Source organism: Panthera onca, chromosome D4, assembly GCF_046562875.1.
Source record: "Panthera onca isolate mPanOnc1 chromosome D4, mPanOnc1 haplotype 2, whole genome shotgun sequence".
Lineage (NCBI taxonomy): Eukaryota > Metazoa > Chordata > Mammalia > Carnivora > Felidae > Panthera > Panthera onca.
This window is the reverse complement of record NC_138351.1, coordinates 60,060,137-60,074,669: the sequence shown is the minus strand read 5'-3', so window position 1 is coordinate 60,074,669 and position 14,533 is coordinate 60,060,137. Positions and strand designations below refer to the sequence as shown.

Below are 14,533 nucleotides of genomic sequence, written 5' to 3'. Positions count from 1 at the left end.
TAAACAAGGGGACTGCAAAAGTTATCCAGCCTACCCTGAAGCGTCATTACCCTTTTCACGCCTCCAATAATGGGAGGCTTACTCTGCTGTCAGCCTTGATCATTAAAATCCTCCTGTCTAAAAGTTTGTTAGTCTTCTCCTGAGAAAATTGCCTAAAATGGATTCATTTTGACCTACCTGCTGCTCTGTGTGGCACAAAACAAACCTATGCCTTTCCATGTTTGCTGGGAGAGGCTTCTGCCAGCTCCCCTTCTGCCTGGAGATGGCTTTTTGTCATGATTTACTGAAGGCTCTCACCCCGAGCCGCCAACTTAGAGCTTGAGAAATGCCCGCGCGTCTCAGGAAGGCTAATCGCTGCTGATGCGTTTATTGAAAGTCCAATTATTTGGTTGTAAATCAAGTCATTTGGCTCAGCAGCATTTACATGTAGACATTTGTTCGCAATAACTTGACATATGCGTCTTTGGTTTATCGTTGTGAAGGCTGTTTCAGAAGGCCCTGGGCAGCACGCAGGTATTTGCCATGTGGACTTCTAAGCCCCTTCCCCCAGCTCCCTGGACTCCTAGACTATCTCAGCCAGAGGGGCCTCCATACCTCCAGCTCCTTGCATTGCAGTTGAGAACCCCAGCACACAGCTAGAACAAGTTGCTGCTCCCTCCAGTCCCTGGTCCTCTCCCCTGTGCCATGGGCATCTTGCAGATAATGATGCCAGCCCTCCCAGCATCTTTGTGAAGCCACAGGCTGGTCTGGTCATGGGCCAAGGGTGGCGGCTATCACTGCTGTACATCTTTGTGTCCCAGACTCCTGGACCCTTTTCGGGAAGTTCACAGCATGTACAGATGCTAGCCTGCATGCAAGTAGGGCCTTGGGAGCTGTCAACCAGGTTGACAGGGACCTGTCCCTGAAGGCTCCCGGCACTTGAGTTCTGGATATTTCTTTCCCAATGCAGGCCCAGGGCTCTCACATCATGCTTCTCTGCAGGCACTTGTGAATGTTTCTGGGGTTTCTACGCATTGCTCACAGGTATGTTGAGGAGAATTTCTCTGTAGACACACACACCCAGCCAAATATCCCATCTCACTGGAGGTCAAAGAGAAGGGAGGAGGAAAGCAGACATTCTGAATCACAGAGCCATCTGCTTGCACGGGCAGTGTTGCCAACTGCGGGGCGGAGTTAGCCGGGAACAACCTTTTTTGTGGGAACCTAGGTGGCCATGAATATAGGAGGTGCCTTGCCATGGGCACCCTCCAGGCTGGCTCCCTGGGGATGCCAGGTCCCAGGGTCATGACAGATCAGGGTAAGGGCCAGGCCTAGGACCACACCTACCCCCACATGGACAGCACAAACGTCTGTGTCCATCTCTACTGCCACAGAGGGCTGGGCTTTGAGCGGGAGCACTGGCTGGTATTCTCATGCTCATGGAGGACGTGGGAACTGCGACATTTCATCCCTGAGAATCATCCTGCAACCAGTTGCTGAGGGCACTTCAAATGCCCAGGAAGTCCATGGCTCTAAGAGGGAACTTGTCTCATATTTGTGCTTCGTTTCTCTAGGCCTGGGCAGGGGGCATTGGCTGCCTCAGTCACCCCAGCAAGGATTTCTTCTAGAAATCTGAGGAAAGAGGGGCTTGACCCATTCTTCCTTGTGACCTCCCTCAGGCAAGACTTGTCTTTTGACTTGAGAGGTGCAAGACTTTGTACCCCCTAAAGGGGTGACCCTCTGGGTGCTCCTCATGACTCTGCCCCTCACTAAGCTTGCTCAGCTGGTCCTCACTGGCTGTCCTAGGACCAGGGCTATCCAGACAGAGCAGCTACTGTATCTGACCTTGGAGGAAGTGGCTTCTACCCTGTCTGGGCCACACTAAGGGACAGGGTACAACAGCCACCAACCTGCCCTTGGGAGCTTATAGACCAGAGAGGAGGTTGTGTGGGGCCTCATTGCTGGCTCAGGGCAGACCCTCACCAGATAGCTGATAGTTGGATGGACGGATGGATGATGGACAGATGGACCAAGTGCCCAGCTGTGGGCCAGGCTTATGCTGAGAGCCCAGAGAAAGTAAGGCTTGGCCTACTGAGAAACGTCACAGTGAACAGACAGGATTCTTTTTTTTTTTTTTTTTTTTTTTTTTTTTTAAGTTTATTTATTCTGACAGAGAGCATGAGCAGGGGAGGGACAGAGAGAGAGAATCCTGAGCAGGCTCCACACTGACATCGTGTAGCCTGATGCAGGGCTCGAACTCAAGAACCCATGAGATCATGACCAGAGCTAAGACCAAGAGTCGGACGCTTAACTGACTGAGCCACCCAGGCTCCCCTGAACAGACAGGATCCTTGACCTCAGGAACTCACAGAGCTACAAGGAAGCCGTGTCTCAGGACAGAAAGAGTTCAAAGGCCCACCTAGACACCTGGATCCATCTGGTTAGGTGGCTGAGCAGGAGAAAATGAGGCTGCAGAATCAGACAGCTATAGTGAAATCCTAGCCCCGCCATGTGCGATGGGACTTGGCACTCAACCTCGCTAGCATCAGTTTCCCATCCGTAAACAGTGGTAGATCTACCAGCTTAGGAGCATTGCTGTGGGCTTCCATGCGATAATATGTAGCAACAGCTCAGCTCCCTGCCTGGTGCACAGTGTGGTTTGAACAGTGCAGGTGGCATTCATTGTGCAGTGGCCATGGGGAGCCATGGGTGGTTTTGAGCCGAGAGACAGTGTTCTGGGGCATCTCCGTCGAGAGAGCAGTTCCCCAACCACCTTTTAGTAGAGGTGGACCAGAGATCCTTGCTGTGTGTGGATTCCTGTAACCAGGTTCTACGCGATAGTCCCCAAAGGCAATTTCCTTGCCTTCTCCTGCATAAATATTATATGCAAGTATTTTTAAGTCATTTCATCATGAAAAGAAGCGATTTAACATAACTATTACTCAGGATTCTTCATGAAATATGCATCAAGCAATTAGGTCTAAAAGCGAGAGGTGAGGCCTTGTACCCTGCTTGGGCCGGCAGCTGCGGGCTGAGTGATGTTTTATTAAAGCCCATGATTATGAGACGAGGTAGGGCCTGTTATTAGGCCCGGCACGCCAGGCACGTTTGATAATCCTGGTGATGAGGAGGTGCTTTTTGTGATGATAATGAGGGATCTAAACGCAGTGACAGCCCCAGCACCCCCAGCCTCCGCCAGCCTTACATGACTCATTAGACAGGTCACCCACCGGAGACACCCTTAATTGTGACTTTGCTCTCGCAAGATGTCCTATCAAAGGAGACAGGCCTGACACAGGAGCCTCGCGGGCGGCCGCAGCCTGTCCAAACTCCCTGGGGACCAAGGCCCTCCCAGAAGTGATGATGGCGAGGTGGCGTGGCCGGGGACCTGGCCCACCTGGCCCTGGAGGCAAAGAGCTCTGCGTTCTGGCTTCAGCCAAAGCCCGCCTTGCCGTGTGCCTTGGCCCAGGGTGTTGCTCTCTCCCACCTCAGTCCTCCAAGGCACCCCAAGAGAAGCTCTGTCCAGAGCATCCACAGCACCCCTGGGCATGCTGGTTATCTGATGCACCCTCTTTTCTTGCTAGAAATTCTAATTTTTTTCTATTCTTATGCTAGTTGTCTTCTGAATTGAGTTGGGAGTAATTAAAGCCATCCCTTCACAGTTGTTTTTATTTTTTTTATATTTTTTATTTAAAAAAAAAATTTTAATGTTTATTTATTTTTGAGAGAGAGGGAGAGCCAGAGCATGAGCAGGGGAGGGGCAGAGGGAGAGGGAGACACAGACTCGGAAGCAGGCTCCAGGCCCTGAGCTGTCAGCACAGAGCCTGACATGGGGCTTGAACCCACAAACTGTGAGATCATGACCTGAGCCGAAGTCAGATGCTTAACCAACCAAGCCACCCAGGCGCCCCTTCACAGTTGTTTTTAAATCTTCGGCTGTTGTAAAGTATCATCTCATTCATGGGGACCTTGTGACCCATCAGGATATATTATCAGGATATATTACACATCTCTTGGGTGTGTGTTGACAAGGTTTTACCTGACCTATTCGTGAGTCAGAGTTTGACAGATTGTTTCAAAAAGCAAGCTCACCTCTCAGGGCCTGCCAACCTCATGTGACGGGTCTCCATAGCTGGGGCCTTTAGCAGTCAGGACAAGCCATCCCCAGTGCCTGAGATGACCTTTCCATGCCAGCCCTGTGCTGTCTCTGGCCCACCATCAGCCCTGTAGGGTAAGTACCTAGGGACTGAGGCCAGAGTCAAAGAGTCCCTTGCACAGGGTCTAACGTCTCTCCCCTGCCACCTTACCTGGCCTCATACGGAGTGTTGAGGGATTCTCTCCTGGAGCTGGATGGTACTAAGTCAGGAGCATGGACCCTGGGAAAGGCCCACCAGGGAGGGAAGCAGCACCACCGCTGATTGCTGTGTGACCTTGGGTCAGCCACCTGACTGAGCCTCAGGACTTGGCACACAGCCTGAATCACAGGAAGTGCCTGGGAAACATTGGCCGTGAAGACCATTATGACCAGTGCCCCGTGAGAATAAAGACTGGGGGCTGTGAGCAGCAGTGGAATGGGGCATGAGGCTGCCTCCAGGCCCCTTCCTGCAAGAAGTCCTCACAAGGGGGCAAGAGCTTATGTTTACACACATGGAATCCAGGACCTTAGGCCCAGAAGCACCCTCAAAGGTCATCCGGTTAGCCTCCCCACAGATCCAGTGGTGCCAAGGACAGAACCCACCACCGCCAAAGGACCGCCTCAGGTCCAGAGAACCACGGGGTGCAGTGCTTGAGCCCAAGGGGAAGGGCCACTCCTGCTGGGGGCTCCTGATGTGGGAGCCAGCTCGTGGGCCTTTATCCCTCTACCAGGGGATGGTCATGCCTTGGACTGGGCGGTCATAGGGCCTGAGTCCTCTGCCATGGTCTGAGTTTTATGACTGGCCTGCCCCACTCGGCACAGCCTAGCTCAGTTACAAACCTGTGTCTACTGAAATACATGTGCCAGAGGCACTTCAGGGAGGTGCTAACAGCTGCCCTGCCTCACCTATGTCTGTTGAGGAGGAGGCATCATTGTGGAGTTTCTGATAACCTGGTGGCCATTCCGAACCTGTGGCCTGGGAACAGAGGGGCCTTCTCTCCCTCTGGTCCCATCAGCTGTTTTCACCATCCCTGCCACTTCTCTTGCTGGGTGTTTTAAGAACAACCACTATAAAAACGTCCCATTAAACCATATGAGTTACTTCTCTTCACCTCCTTAAAAAGTAAATCATCTCCTCCTGCCACTTCCTTTCTGTGTTGCCAGCACAGCTTTGGCATTCTGGCCTGGCTCACAGCTATAGCTGCTGTGATCCAGTCTTCCACATCGTATGCTCTGCACCCCAGCCGCAGATCTGTGGTCTGGCACCCAAAACATCACCCCACTCCACTCACAAAGAGGAGCATGACTGTCCGAGGCTACACGCCCTCTGCTCCCTCAATCACCTGCAGCTCCAGCCGGTGCTCCGCCCCGCCCCTCCCCCCAACCCTTTGTCCAGGCAGAGCTGAGCTCATGGCCTCAGTGCACAGAGCTTTTTAACTAGTCCTAGTTTCCTTAGCCACACAATCTCAGCACTTCATTCAAGCAGTTACCACCCTATCCAGGCCGGCACAGATTCGTGATCTCTCCCGTGTGGTGGGTAGCTAGTCTTCGCTTAAATGGGGTTGTACGTTTTCTCACTTACTGCACACGCCGTTCCCTAACAGCTTAAGCAAGTGCGCCTCCTGCTTCTCAGATGTGTCGAGGCAATTCTCCAATGAAATGACCCTTCACTGAGGAGCAGAACTTGCCACAGGCTCTGTAATTAGAACATTGTCAGCCTTAAAAAATCTTGATTTAAATTTTAGTTCTTTACAGGAATTATTCTCTCTAGAAACATAATTGCTCTCCGAACGATTTCCTTTAAGCTGAGGGTGACATCTCTAAATACATTATTATGAGCAGATGTATTGCTCAGTGCCCGCACTTCATTAAGCATTTGCTCTGCCATTTGAAAATGGTGCTGGAGTCCAAATTGATGCATTAACAGAGCGGGCGTCCGTGAGCGCGGGGAGCCCAGTCCTGACTGGAAGAGACGTGGTAAGCCCTCCAGTGCCCCTGTGGGAGCAGTCAGAGCAACAAGAACTGGAGCTCAGCCTCGCCAGGGGCTGGGCCTTGGTCTCCCAGAAGCAAGGCCCCTGGGGCTGGTCACAAGTTATCAGTGCCAAGGGACAGACTCTAGAGAAGGCAGCAAGAGGTCAGAGTGCCAGCTTTCTCACTAAGTGACAAATGTGAGATAAATTGGACTGTGCTTTGGAAACCAAGCATCTACAGGTTTGGCAGCAAAATCATAAAAGGCCAGGCTTAGAGCTGAGTGGGCAGGGAAAAGGCAGCTTGGGCAAAGGCAGATTGACAGAGGAGTGAGTGATCTGATATGGCCAGAGACCTGGGTGGAAGGTGGGAGGACCAGGGCCAGGTACTAGGGCCAGGTGGAAGCAGCATGGCCATTGCCATCTGAGATCTGTGCCCCAGCCAGTGTATGCTGGTGTAGGGGCACGGGGCTGCAAGGGGCACGGGGTCCAGGGTTCTACTCTGATCTCCAAGGGACCCACCCACTGCCCTTTTCAGCAGATGCCATGCATGGTGTGTCCAGGGACCGGGCCCTGATCTGTGGAGCTCTCAGGGGAGTTGGGAAAATGGAGAAGTAATTGCAATTCAAGGAAGCAAGTGATGGAGGCACGAGTTTGCTCGGTGCTGTCAGAGGAAGGAAGGAGCTCTGCTTGTGGTAGCCTGGAAGACTTCCCAGCAGAAGAAACACTCAGGTTGGGCCTTGGAGGAGGAGGCAGAGTTCACTGAACAGAGGGAAGATGCACAGAAAAGGGAGTGCCTGCAAGGGGGCAGAGCTGGGGAAGAACACACATACCCCTGACATTCCCTTGGCTAAAACTAGTAACATGTTTACAGAGGCTGCAAGGGAGGCTGGGAAATGTAGTCCCTGGCAGGGCAGGCAGCCCCTTCCTAGTGGCAATAAAGTAGTATGGAAGGGAGAGCATCAATTTTTGGAAAACAGCTCACCTGTCATCCCTGCTATACTGTTTTCTCACCTATAAACTGGGGGTGATGAGACCTGCCCCGCACACTTGCCAGGGCACTGGGGACTTAATCATACTTTTCGCCTGGCACACACAGCCTAAAAACTTGTCTGTGTCAGCAATAAGAGGAGCCAAGTCTGGGGGCTTGTTTTCCTGAGGAAGCCTTTCAAAAGCTCTCAAGATCCTAAAGACTCTCCAGCAGTGTTTGCTGCTGGTTCCTGGTCTATGCTGGGCTTGGGGAGCTCTGGGGTGCAGCTGCATTTCAGTTGGGCCTGAGCAGCATGGCTGTTTCAGCCTTTGTCACTGCAGATCCTAATAATAACCTCTGTGTTTTGTTCACAGGAGCAACCAGGGCTTTATGCACATGAAACTGGCCAAAACCAAAGAGAAGTACGTTCTGGGTCAGAACAGTCCCCCATTCGACAGTGTCCCAGAAGTCATCCACTACTATACCACCAGAAAGCTGCCCATCAAAGGGGCTGAGCACTTGTCCCTCCTCTACCCTGTGGCTGTGCGGACCCTCTGAGCGGACAAGCCCCACCCTGCTCTGTGACGGGGCCCAGACTTGGAGGAGCTGGAGGCCCCGGCCCACCAGCCCGGCCGCTGTTGCAGGCGGGGTCCAATTTGTGTCGTGTGTATGGTACTAGCACACCACTGCATGTCTCTAGAATGCTGTTGCCACTTATGGGGGCTGGAGAAAGCCTGGACAAAGACAGAAGGACAGCCAACACGCCACCCCAGCCCCCACCCCCGCCCCCTCCTTGAGTTTCTGTGAATTAAAATATTTGCAAATCCAAAGAGATGCCTTCCAAGATGAACAAAGGAGAGCAGCTCCGGAGGGGCGAGGGGCGGGGCGGGAGCTCCCCGGGTTGCAGCTCTTTGTTCTCCAGCTGTCACGAATTCACACCTGTGGGGGTGGGGGTGGGGGGGCACTACGGTTTTCCCACCAGGGCCCCTGCTGGTGCTGGGAGACAAATGCGGGTGCTCTGAGAGCCCAGAAAGCCCCAGGAGTCTGGCTTCCCCTGTGGTGTGTGTGTATGTGTGAGTGTGAACACATACACGAGAGAGCATGGTCACACACAGATGTGAGTAAGCCCACTAAATCCACTGTTAGTCACTCAGTGTAATCACTAGGAGATCTTCAAGGAATCATTGTGCAGTCACAAAGAGGATTCAATTATTTATGAATAGGGTGTGTAAATAAAATAGTCATTTAATACATATTCTTATCCCTTTTTTTATATGTATGTATATATACCACAGGGGGTCTCTGAAGAGGGCAGTGTTTACCTGCTGGTTTCGTTCCCAGAGCAAGGTGTGTCTCTGGGCGTGTGTGGTACGACAGGCCCCAGGGAGGGAAGGAAGCAGAGAGGGGTTTTCTTTGCCCGCCTGAGAGCCAACCTCAGGACCGTGCAGCAAGGCCCTGCGTTCAGGCTCCAGCAATGGTAGCCTCAAGTGTTGACCCACCACCCAAGCTCTCCCTTCCGCCTATAGCAGCCCAGTGATGGCAAGTCTGTGCAGAGCACCCAGCAGTCTACAAAGGGCTCTCCCGTTATCTGGTCAGCGCCACCCCATGAGGCATTTAATGTGGGGAAAGGGCGGCACAGAGAGGGAAAGTAATCTGCGCTATGTCACATAGCTTGTAAGCGAAAGAGGCTTCTTGAGTCCAGATTGGCAGCCTCCATGGCCAGTGCTTTGGCTATCCATGGCTTCACTGTTAACCCTGCTCCTGAGGGAAAACAAATCCTAACCTCTCAGGGGGACATGGAGTTCTCTTGGTCATCCATCCACACTGCTTCCCCGCAGATAACACACACATTCCCCCGGTTCACCTCCATCTTGCCTCTGCCCTTGACTGGAGCAGGGATGCTCACCACACCTTCAGGTCAGGCTCCTAAGGCTGTGAGGTTGCTTTTACTTGGTTCCTCCTCCTTTCCCTCCCACTCACCCACCACCACGCTATGGTTAAATGCTGGTGGAAGACATAGAAGAATCCCACCCAGCAGCATGACAGATAACGGCTTCCATCTGCTGAAGGACATGCAAGGATCCAAATACGGCCCGAGTTTGAGTTTCAGTGCCTTCACCAAACACACGTCTTCCTGCCTGCCCAGCTTGTCTGAATGGAGTGGAAGCTTGGTGACCGTCATCCCCAGCACAAGGGGCTGAGTTCGAACATCACCAGCAGTTCTAGACATTCAGCACTGCCCAGGCTTCAGAGATGCTTCAGGCTCACTGTTCAGATGTGGTCTCAGAGGCCCAGCAAAGAAAAAGGCCTTGCGGCTGCTGCCTGTCAAACCAGGCAGAGCAGGACTAAAAGCTGTGCCTCTTTAGGGTGCTGCTGTGGATTTCCCAGGTTTGTGGCCAAAGCTGTTTCCTTAGCAACCAGTCTTTCTGCTCAGTCCACCTCGGGTCATTCTCCCAGCCACCACAACCCGCCCCCCCCAAAAAAAAAACCTCTCCCACCTGCAGATCCCACAGCCTGAGCTGCCTCATGATTACCACTTAGGCCATGGCCTGACTCTGTCCTGACCTTTTGCCTGTTGTGCATTTTCCCAAATGTCCTTTGAGGCAAAAGAGTACCTGGAGTGATTCACATTCCCCCCACCCCCCTTTCTCTCTCTCTCTTTTTTTTTTTTTTGTGAATGAGAAAATGAGTGAGGAATTGGCACTTGTCCAAACAGAAGTGCCAAAGGAGACCGGACCCCAAGGATCCACTTAGAGGTTGGGGCTGTGGGAGCAGCCCCTCAAGCTGGGTGGGGTGAGACTGCATTAGCTTTCTCCCCCCTGAGCAAGCCCAGATGCCCACGGGGCACTTCCACTTCCGAGGCTGCAGGCTGGGACCGTCCAGCAGCTGTGTGAGCCTTCCCAGTAGACAATCTTCCACAACAAATTCCTCCTCAGGAAAGGCTCTGTGCCTGTCTGAGGAGGAACTAGGTTGTTTTGCTGTTGCCTTTGCTCTTTTAAGGGATTCCTGGGCCCTCCCTCCTTCTTCCTGAAGTTTCCCCAGGAGGCCCAACCCCCAGCTGCCCTTAGGGACAGAGGCCGGCAGAGGAGCCAGCTTACAGGATGGGAGCTGCTAAAAGGAATTTTTGCCTTAATTTTACGAACCTCTCCCTCTTCTTCCTCTAATTGTGACCATTTCCTCTGTCGGTGTGTATTCATGTTTTCTTGGATATCTAACAATTGAAATGGCTTTTCCCTTTCAGAAACACTCACATTCAGGTTACTGGCATTGGTTTGGTTTTTGTTTTGGCTTTTTTTTTTTTTTTTTTCATCTGCTGCCAATTAATGGAAAAAATGAGCTGGGTTTCTTTGAGGGGGAAAAAAAAAAAGCTCCCTGCTACACAATATCTTGCCCTCAGCATTTTGTCTCAGAACACTACCTCCAGCCACTAACAGGCCCCATTGCTCAGAGCCACTGGACTGTTTTGTTGTGTGGTGGTTTTTTTTTTTTCTTCCTTTCTTTCCCTTCTTTGCTGGCCTCATTATTGACCATAATGCCCCAACCACTTCAGCAGCTCTGTCCTTGAGCACTGAGGAGTCAAGGACCTTTTTGGCAAACCCCCCTCCCCAACAAGATGGTGGCCACAGAAAGAAAGAAGCTTTGTGGGGAGAGAGAGCCCACCTGCCTGTCAGGAGAAAGGCTCAGGGAGCAGCCTTTCTAAGGACAATGCTGAAAGAGTCTGGGTCTCCAGGAAGGCTGGGCCAATTCAAGCAGAGCTGTGCAACCCCTCGCAGAGCAGCTCAGGGCTGGTTCCCCTCTGTGGCTAGTGATTGAGCAGAGGGGATCCTGACCTAGCTTTTGGCAAGAGCCTCATGCCAATGAGTAGAGCTCTTGGCAGGCATTCTGCTTCTACTACAGTCACAGGACCTGGAGATTCCCCTTTTAAGATTTTAAAAATAATTTTTTTAATGTTTATTCTTGAGATAGAGCAGGGGAGGGGCAAAGAGAAAGGGAGAGAGAGAATACCAAGCAGGCTCCATGCTGTCAGCACAGAGCCCAACGTGGGGCTCCAACTCAAGAACTGCAGGATCGTGACCTGAGCAGAAATCAAGAGTTGGCCACTTAACCGACTAAGCCTCCTAGGTCGTCCCCTGCCCTTTAAGATTTTAACCCCAAGATCTGGCCAGCTCTCCAGGACACTCAAAGGTGGTTAATGTCACTTGACCAAGGGCCTCACAGGGACAACGGTCAGGCTTAACCATTCGCTCTCACAGACTCTAGGGACGGTGCGTGCAGAAAGCCAGCAGACGGGGCAGGCTGGCATTTGGAGTTGGCCCGTGGGTGCCCATGAAGCATCCTGGATGGATCAGGCAGCCATCCAGCAAGCTGCCACGTCTGTCTCTTCACCCTTCCAGAATCAGTTACCAGCAAAGACCAAATGGACCAAGTTGTCCGGAGGGAGCCAGCACAGTCCAGAACCTTAGCTGCAGGAGCACCTTCCAGAACCCCACAGAGACCCACTCAGGTGCCTCCTGGGCACGGGCGGCAGCCCTCAGCCTATCCTTCCCCTCGCTTCAGAGCTGTGTGTTACTGCCAAGAGCCCATGCCAGCCGCCTACTGCTAACAAAGTGTCCTGTAAAGCTCTAATTCTGTGTGATAAGCTGTATGATAATGTATATTTAATGTGAAGCTTTTAACATACGGTTGTCTTGTGGAAATGTACCTCATTGAGCACACCTGTGTTATTTCTTTAAATGCAACAGTGAAATCTAGTTTGATTGCCTTTTGTTTACAGAGGCTGAGGTTCTGCCATCATCTCCCAAAGGTGGATTGTTACAGGAACCTCCTGCTTCCCAATTAAGAGGAAGATAGACCCCTAATGAGTTCGTTAAATGAAAACAAATTAATTTGTTCAGCAGACATTTGTTGAGAGCCTCCTGGTCCTCGGACCTGTTGGATACACAGGAGAATGAGATCCAGCCCCTGCCCTCAGGAAGTTTCCAGTGTGGGAAGAAACAAACAGGTAGCTACACTTGGTGTAATGGGGGGGGGGGGGGGGGGGGGACCGGGCGGGGAGGGGGCCAGCAGCTGAGGGGGCCCAGATGGGGGAATTGAATCTGCCTGCTGTGTTCAGGAAAATGGCCTTGAAGGATGAGGGCTGGGTGTTCCAGGCAGAGTAACAGGTGCTGGGTTCATCAGGGAGCGTGGAACAGGTGTGGTATGGTGGAAATGGCAAGGCTGCTGGGTCTCTAAGGGTTTCATCCTGTGGAGGCAAAAGAACAGAGCAGGGCAAGAGGAGAGGTGTTCACCTTCTCCAGCCAGAAAGCAATTCCCTGAAGACTTGGGGAGGTGCTACCCCTCTGTTTCCTGCAGGGGTGATTACTAAAGGATAGGCTCAGGGTCTCTATCATTTGCCCTCACGCTATCATCATGAATGACGTCATCGCACGGCCTGAGGTAGGAAGGGTGCAGGAAGATCTGCAGCCCAAGTCCACCCTCACACACAGATCAGCACCTGAGTTTGCACTAAGTCCCCTGCAGCGCTCCAGGAAGCCTGCTATGAAGTGACCCCTGACCCCCACCTCACCATGGAGGAACTCACTGCGTCTCCTCCTCCTCTCTCCCGAGAGCCTGGCCTTTTGCCCCCAGCAGGCTCCTTCCTCCCCCATAGCCCCAAGGATTCAAGCTTTGGTTCTCCTCTCCGCTTCCATACTGCAATGACCCCAAATCCACTCCTCCATCTCCCAATCCCAAGCCCCTCAGAGCACACTCCATGACCACACCACACACACACACACACACACACACACACACACACACACACACACGCGTGTGCACGGGCGCCCAGGACCGGGACAAGGGCAATGCCAGTGCTCTGCAACCAGGAATTTCCTGAAGGGCAAGGAGGAAATGTCTCTGGTGGTCGTCTCTAATCTATGTTATGTTCTAGGGAGGGTTTCATTTCTGTTTCAGTTCAATTTAACAAACATTGAGTGTATAAAAGCGTCCATGACAAGCTGGTGACCTGAAGCAGGAAGCTGGGCACAGGAAACATCTTCAACCATAGTCGACAGGAAGCAGTGAGCGGCCAGACGCCTGCCCCCACGGCATCCCTGCACAGAAACCCAACAGTGCAGGGTGGAAACTGAGACCCAGAGAGGGACAGGGACTTGCTCAAAGTTACACAGCAATTCCATCTTAATATGCCTCAGGTGCTTGAGGGGGACCGGTTCAGAGGGTCACCTTGGCCAGTGTAGCTCTGGGAAGACTGGGGTGGAGGAGGGGATTCTTCTTGGACAGTTTATAATCCAACTCTTTCTCGCTGGCTCCCTCCTGAGTGGGAGCATCCCAGACATGCAGTGATTGGTGTCCTAACTAGGAGACAATTTTGGAAGGGGCCTTGGTCTGACTGGGCGGCAGGATGTCACCAGTGTGGTTCTGGCGCCCTCATGTGGTTATCTTCAGCATTGCAGCCAGGACCAGGGGGAGAGTAAGACCGCTCCAAGTCCCGCGCTTGTTATAGAAAGAGAACACAGGCCCAGAAAAGGAATAGGCAGGCATGTAAATAAATAGCGTACCAGCACAGTGGTGGGTGATGGGTGTTGTAGCAGAGGTATGGCTAGCAGAGGAAGTGACAATTGAGCTGGGCATTATATGCAAGGAGTAAGCGCATCCCAAGGAGAGGAACCAGGAGTAATCAAGAGCAGGGAAGGAGGCTTCCTCTGATTCCCAATGCAGTGCTCTCTCAACTACCTCCCACTCTAAAGCCCCACTAATTCATGACAACTGAGAAAGAAGGTCAGGCAGAGTTAGAACAGCTCAGTACAGAACAATTTTATGCAGTATTTTTTTTTTTTTTTTTTACATTACTGACTTCCCGATAACATTTACTCACTGAACTAGATTTGTATGTCAGGAAAATGTAAAGAAGAAAATTAAAATCACCCTAAAGGCAAAGAAAAGCACTGTGAACATTCTGAAGTATCATCTTAGTGTTTTTTTCTGTGCATACATATAATTCTTTTCCAGCTTTATTGATGTACAGTTGACCTATAACACTGTAATTTTAAAGTGTGATGATTTGACACATGTATATATTGGGAAGTGATTACCACAATTAGATTAGTTAACACACCCATCACTTCATATAATGACAAATTTTATCATTTGTGATCAGAAATATCACATACGTGTATAATAAGAACATTTAAGATCTACTCTCTTAGCTATTTTCAAGTATATTATACAGTATTATTAACGATAGTCACAATGTTGACTATTATATCCCCAGAAGTTACTCATTTTACAGCTGGAAATTTGTACCCTTTGACCAACACCTCCACATTTGGCTTCATCCCTCAGCCCCTGGCAACCACCATCTCCTGTCTGTTTCTAGGAGTTGGCTTATTTTAGTTTCCAAATATAAGTGAGGTCATGCAGTATTTGTCTTTCTCTGCCTGACATTTCACTTAGCATAATGCCTTTACGGTTCATCCATGTTGT

The 14,533-nt window shown here is 51.4% G+C and overlaps 1 protein-coding gene across 1 annotated transcript in view; it reads left to right on the top strand.

The window, feature by feature from the left end:
- Positions 1-8,304, top strand: part of SHB (SH2 domain containing adaptor protein B) — a 136,218-nt gene extending 127,914 nt beyond the window's left edge. Inside the window, exon 6 of the mRNA XM_060609273.3 lies at positions 7,426-8,304. Within this exon, the coding sequence (XP_060465256.1) occupies positions 7,426-7,609 (184 nt within the window). The 3' untranslated portion in view covers positions 7,610-8,304. The remainder of the gene's footprint in view (positions 1-7,425) is intronic.
- The last annotated feature ends 6,229 nt before the right edge of the window (positions 8,305-14,533 follow it).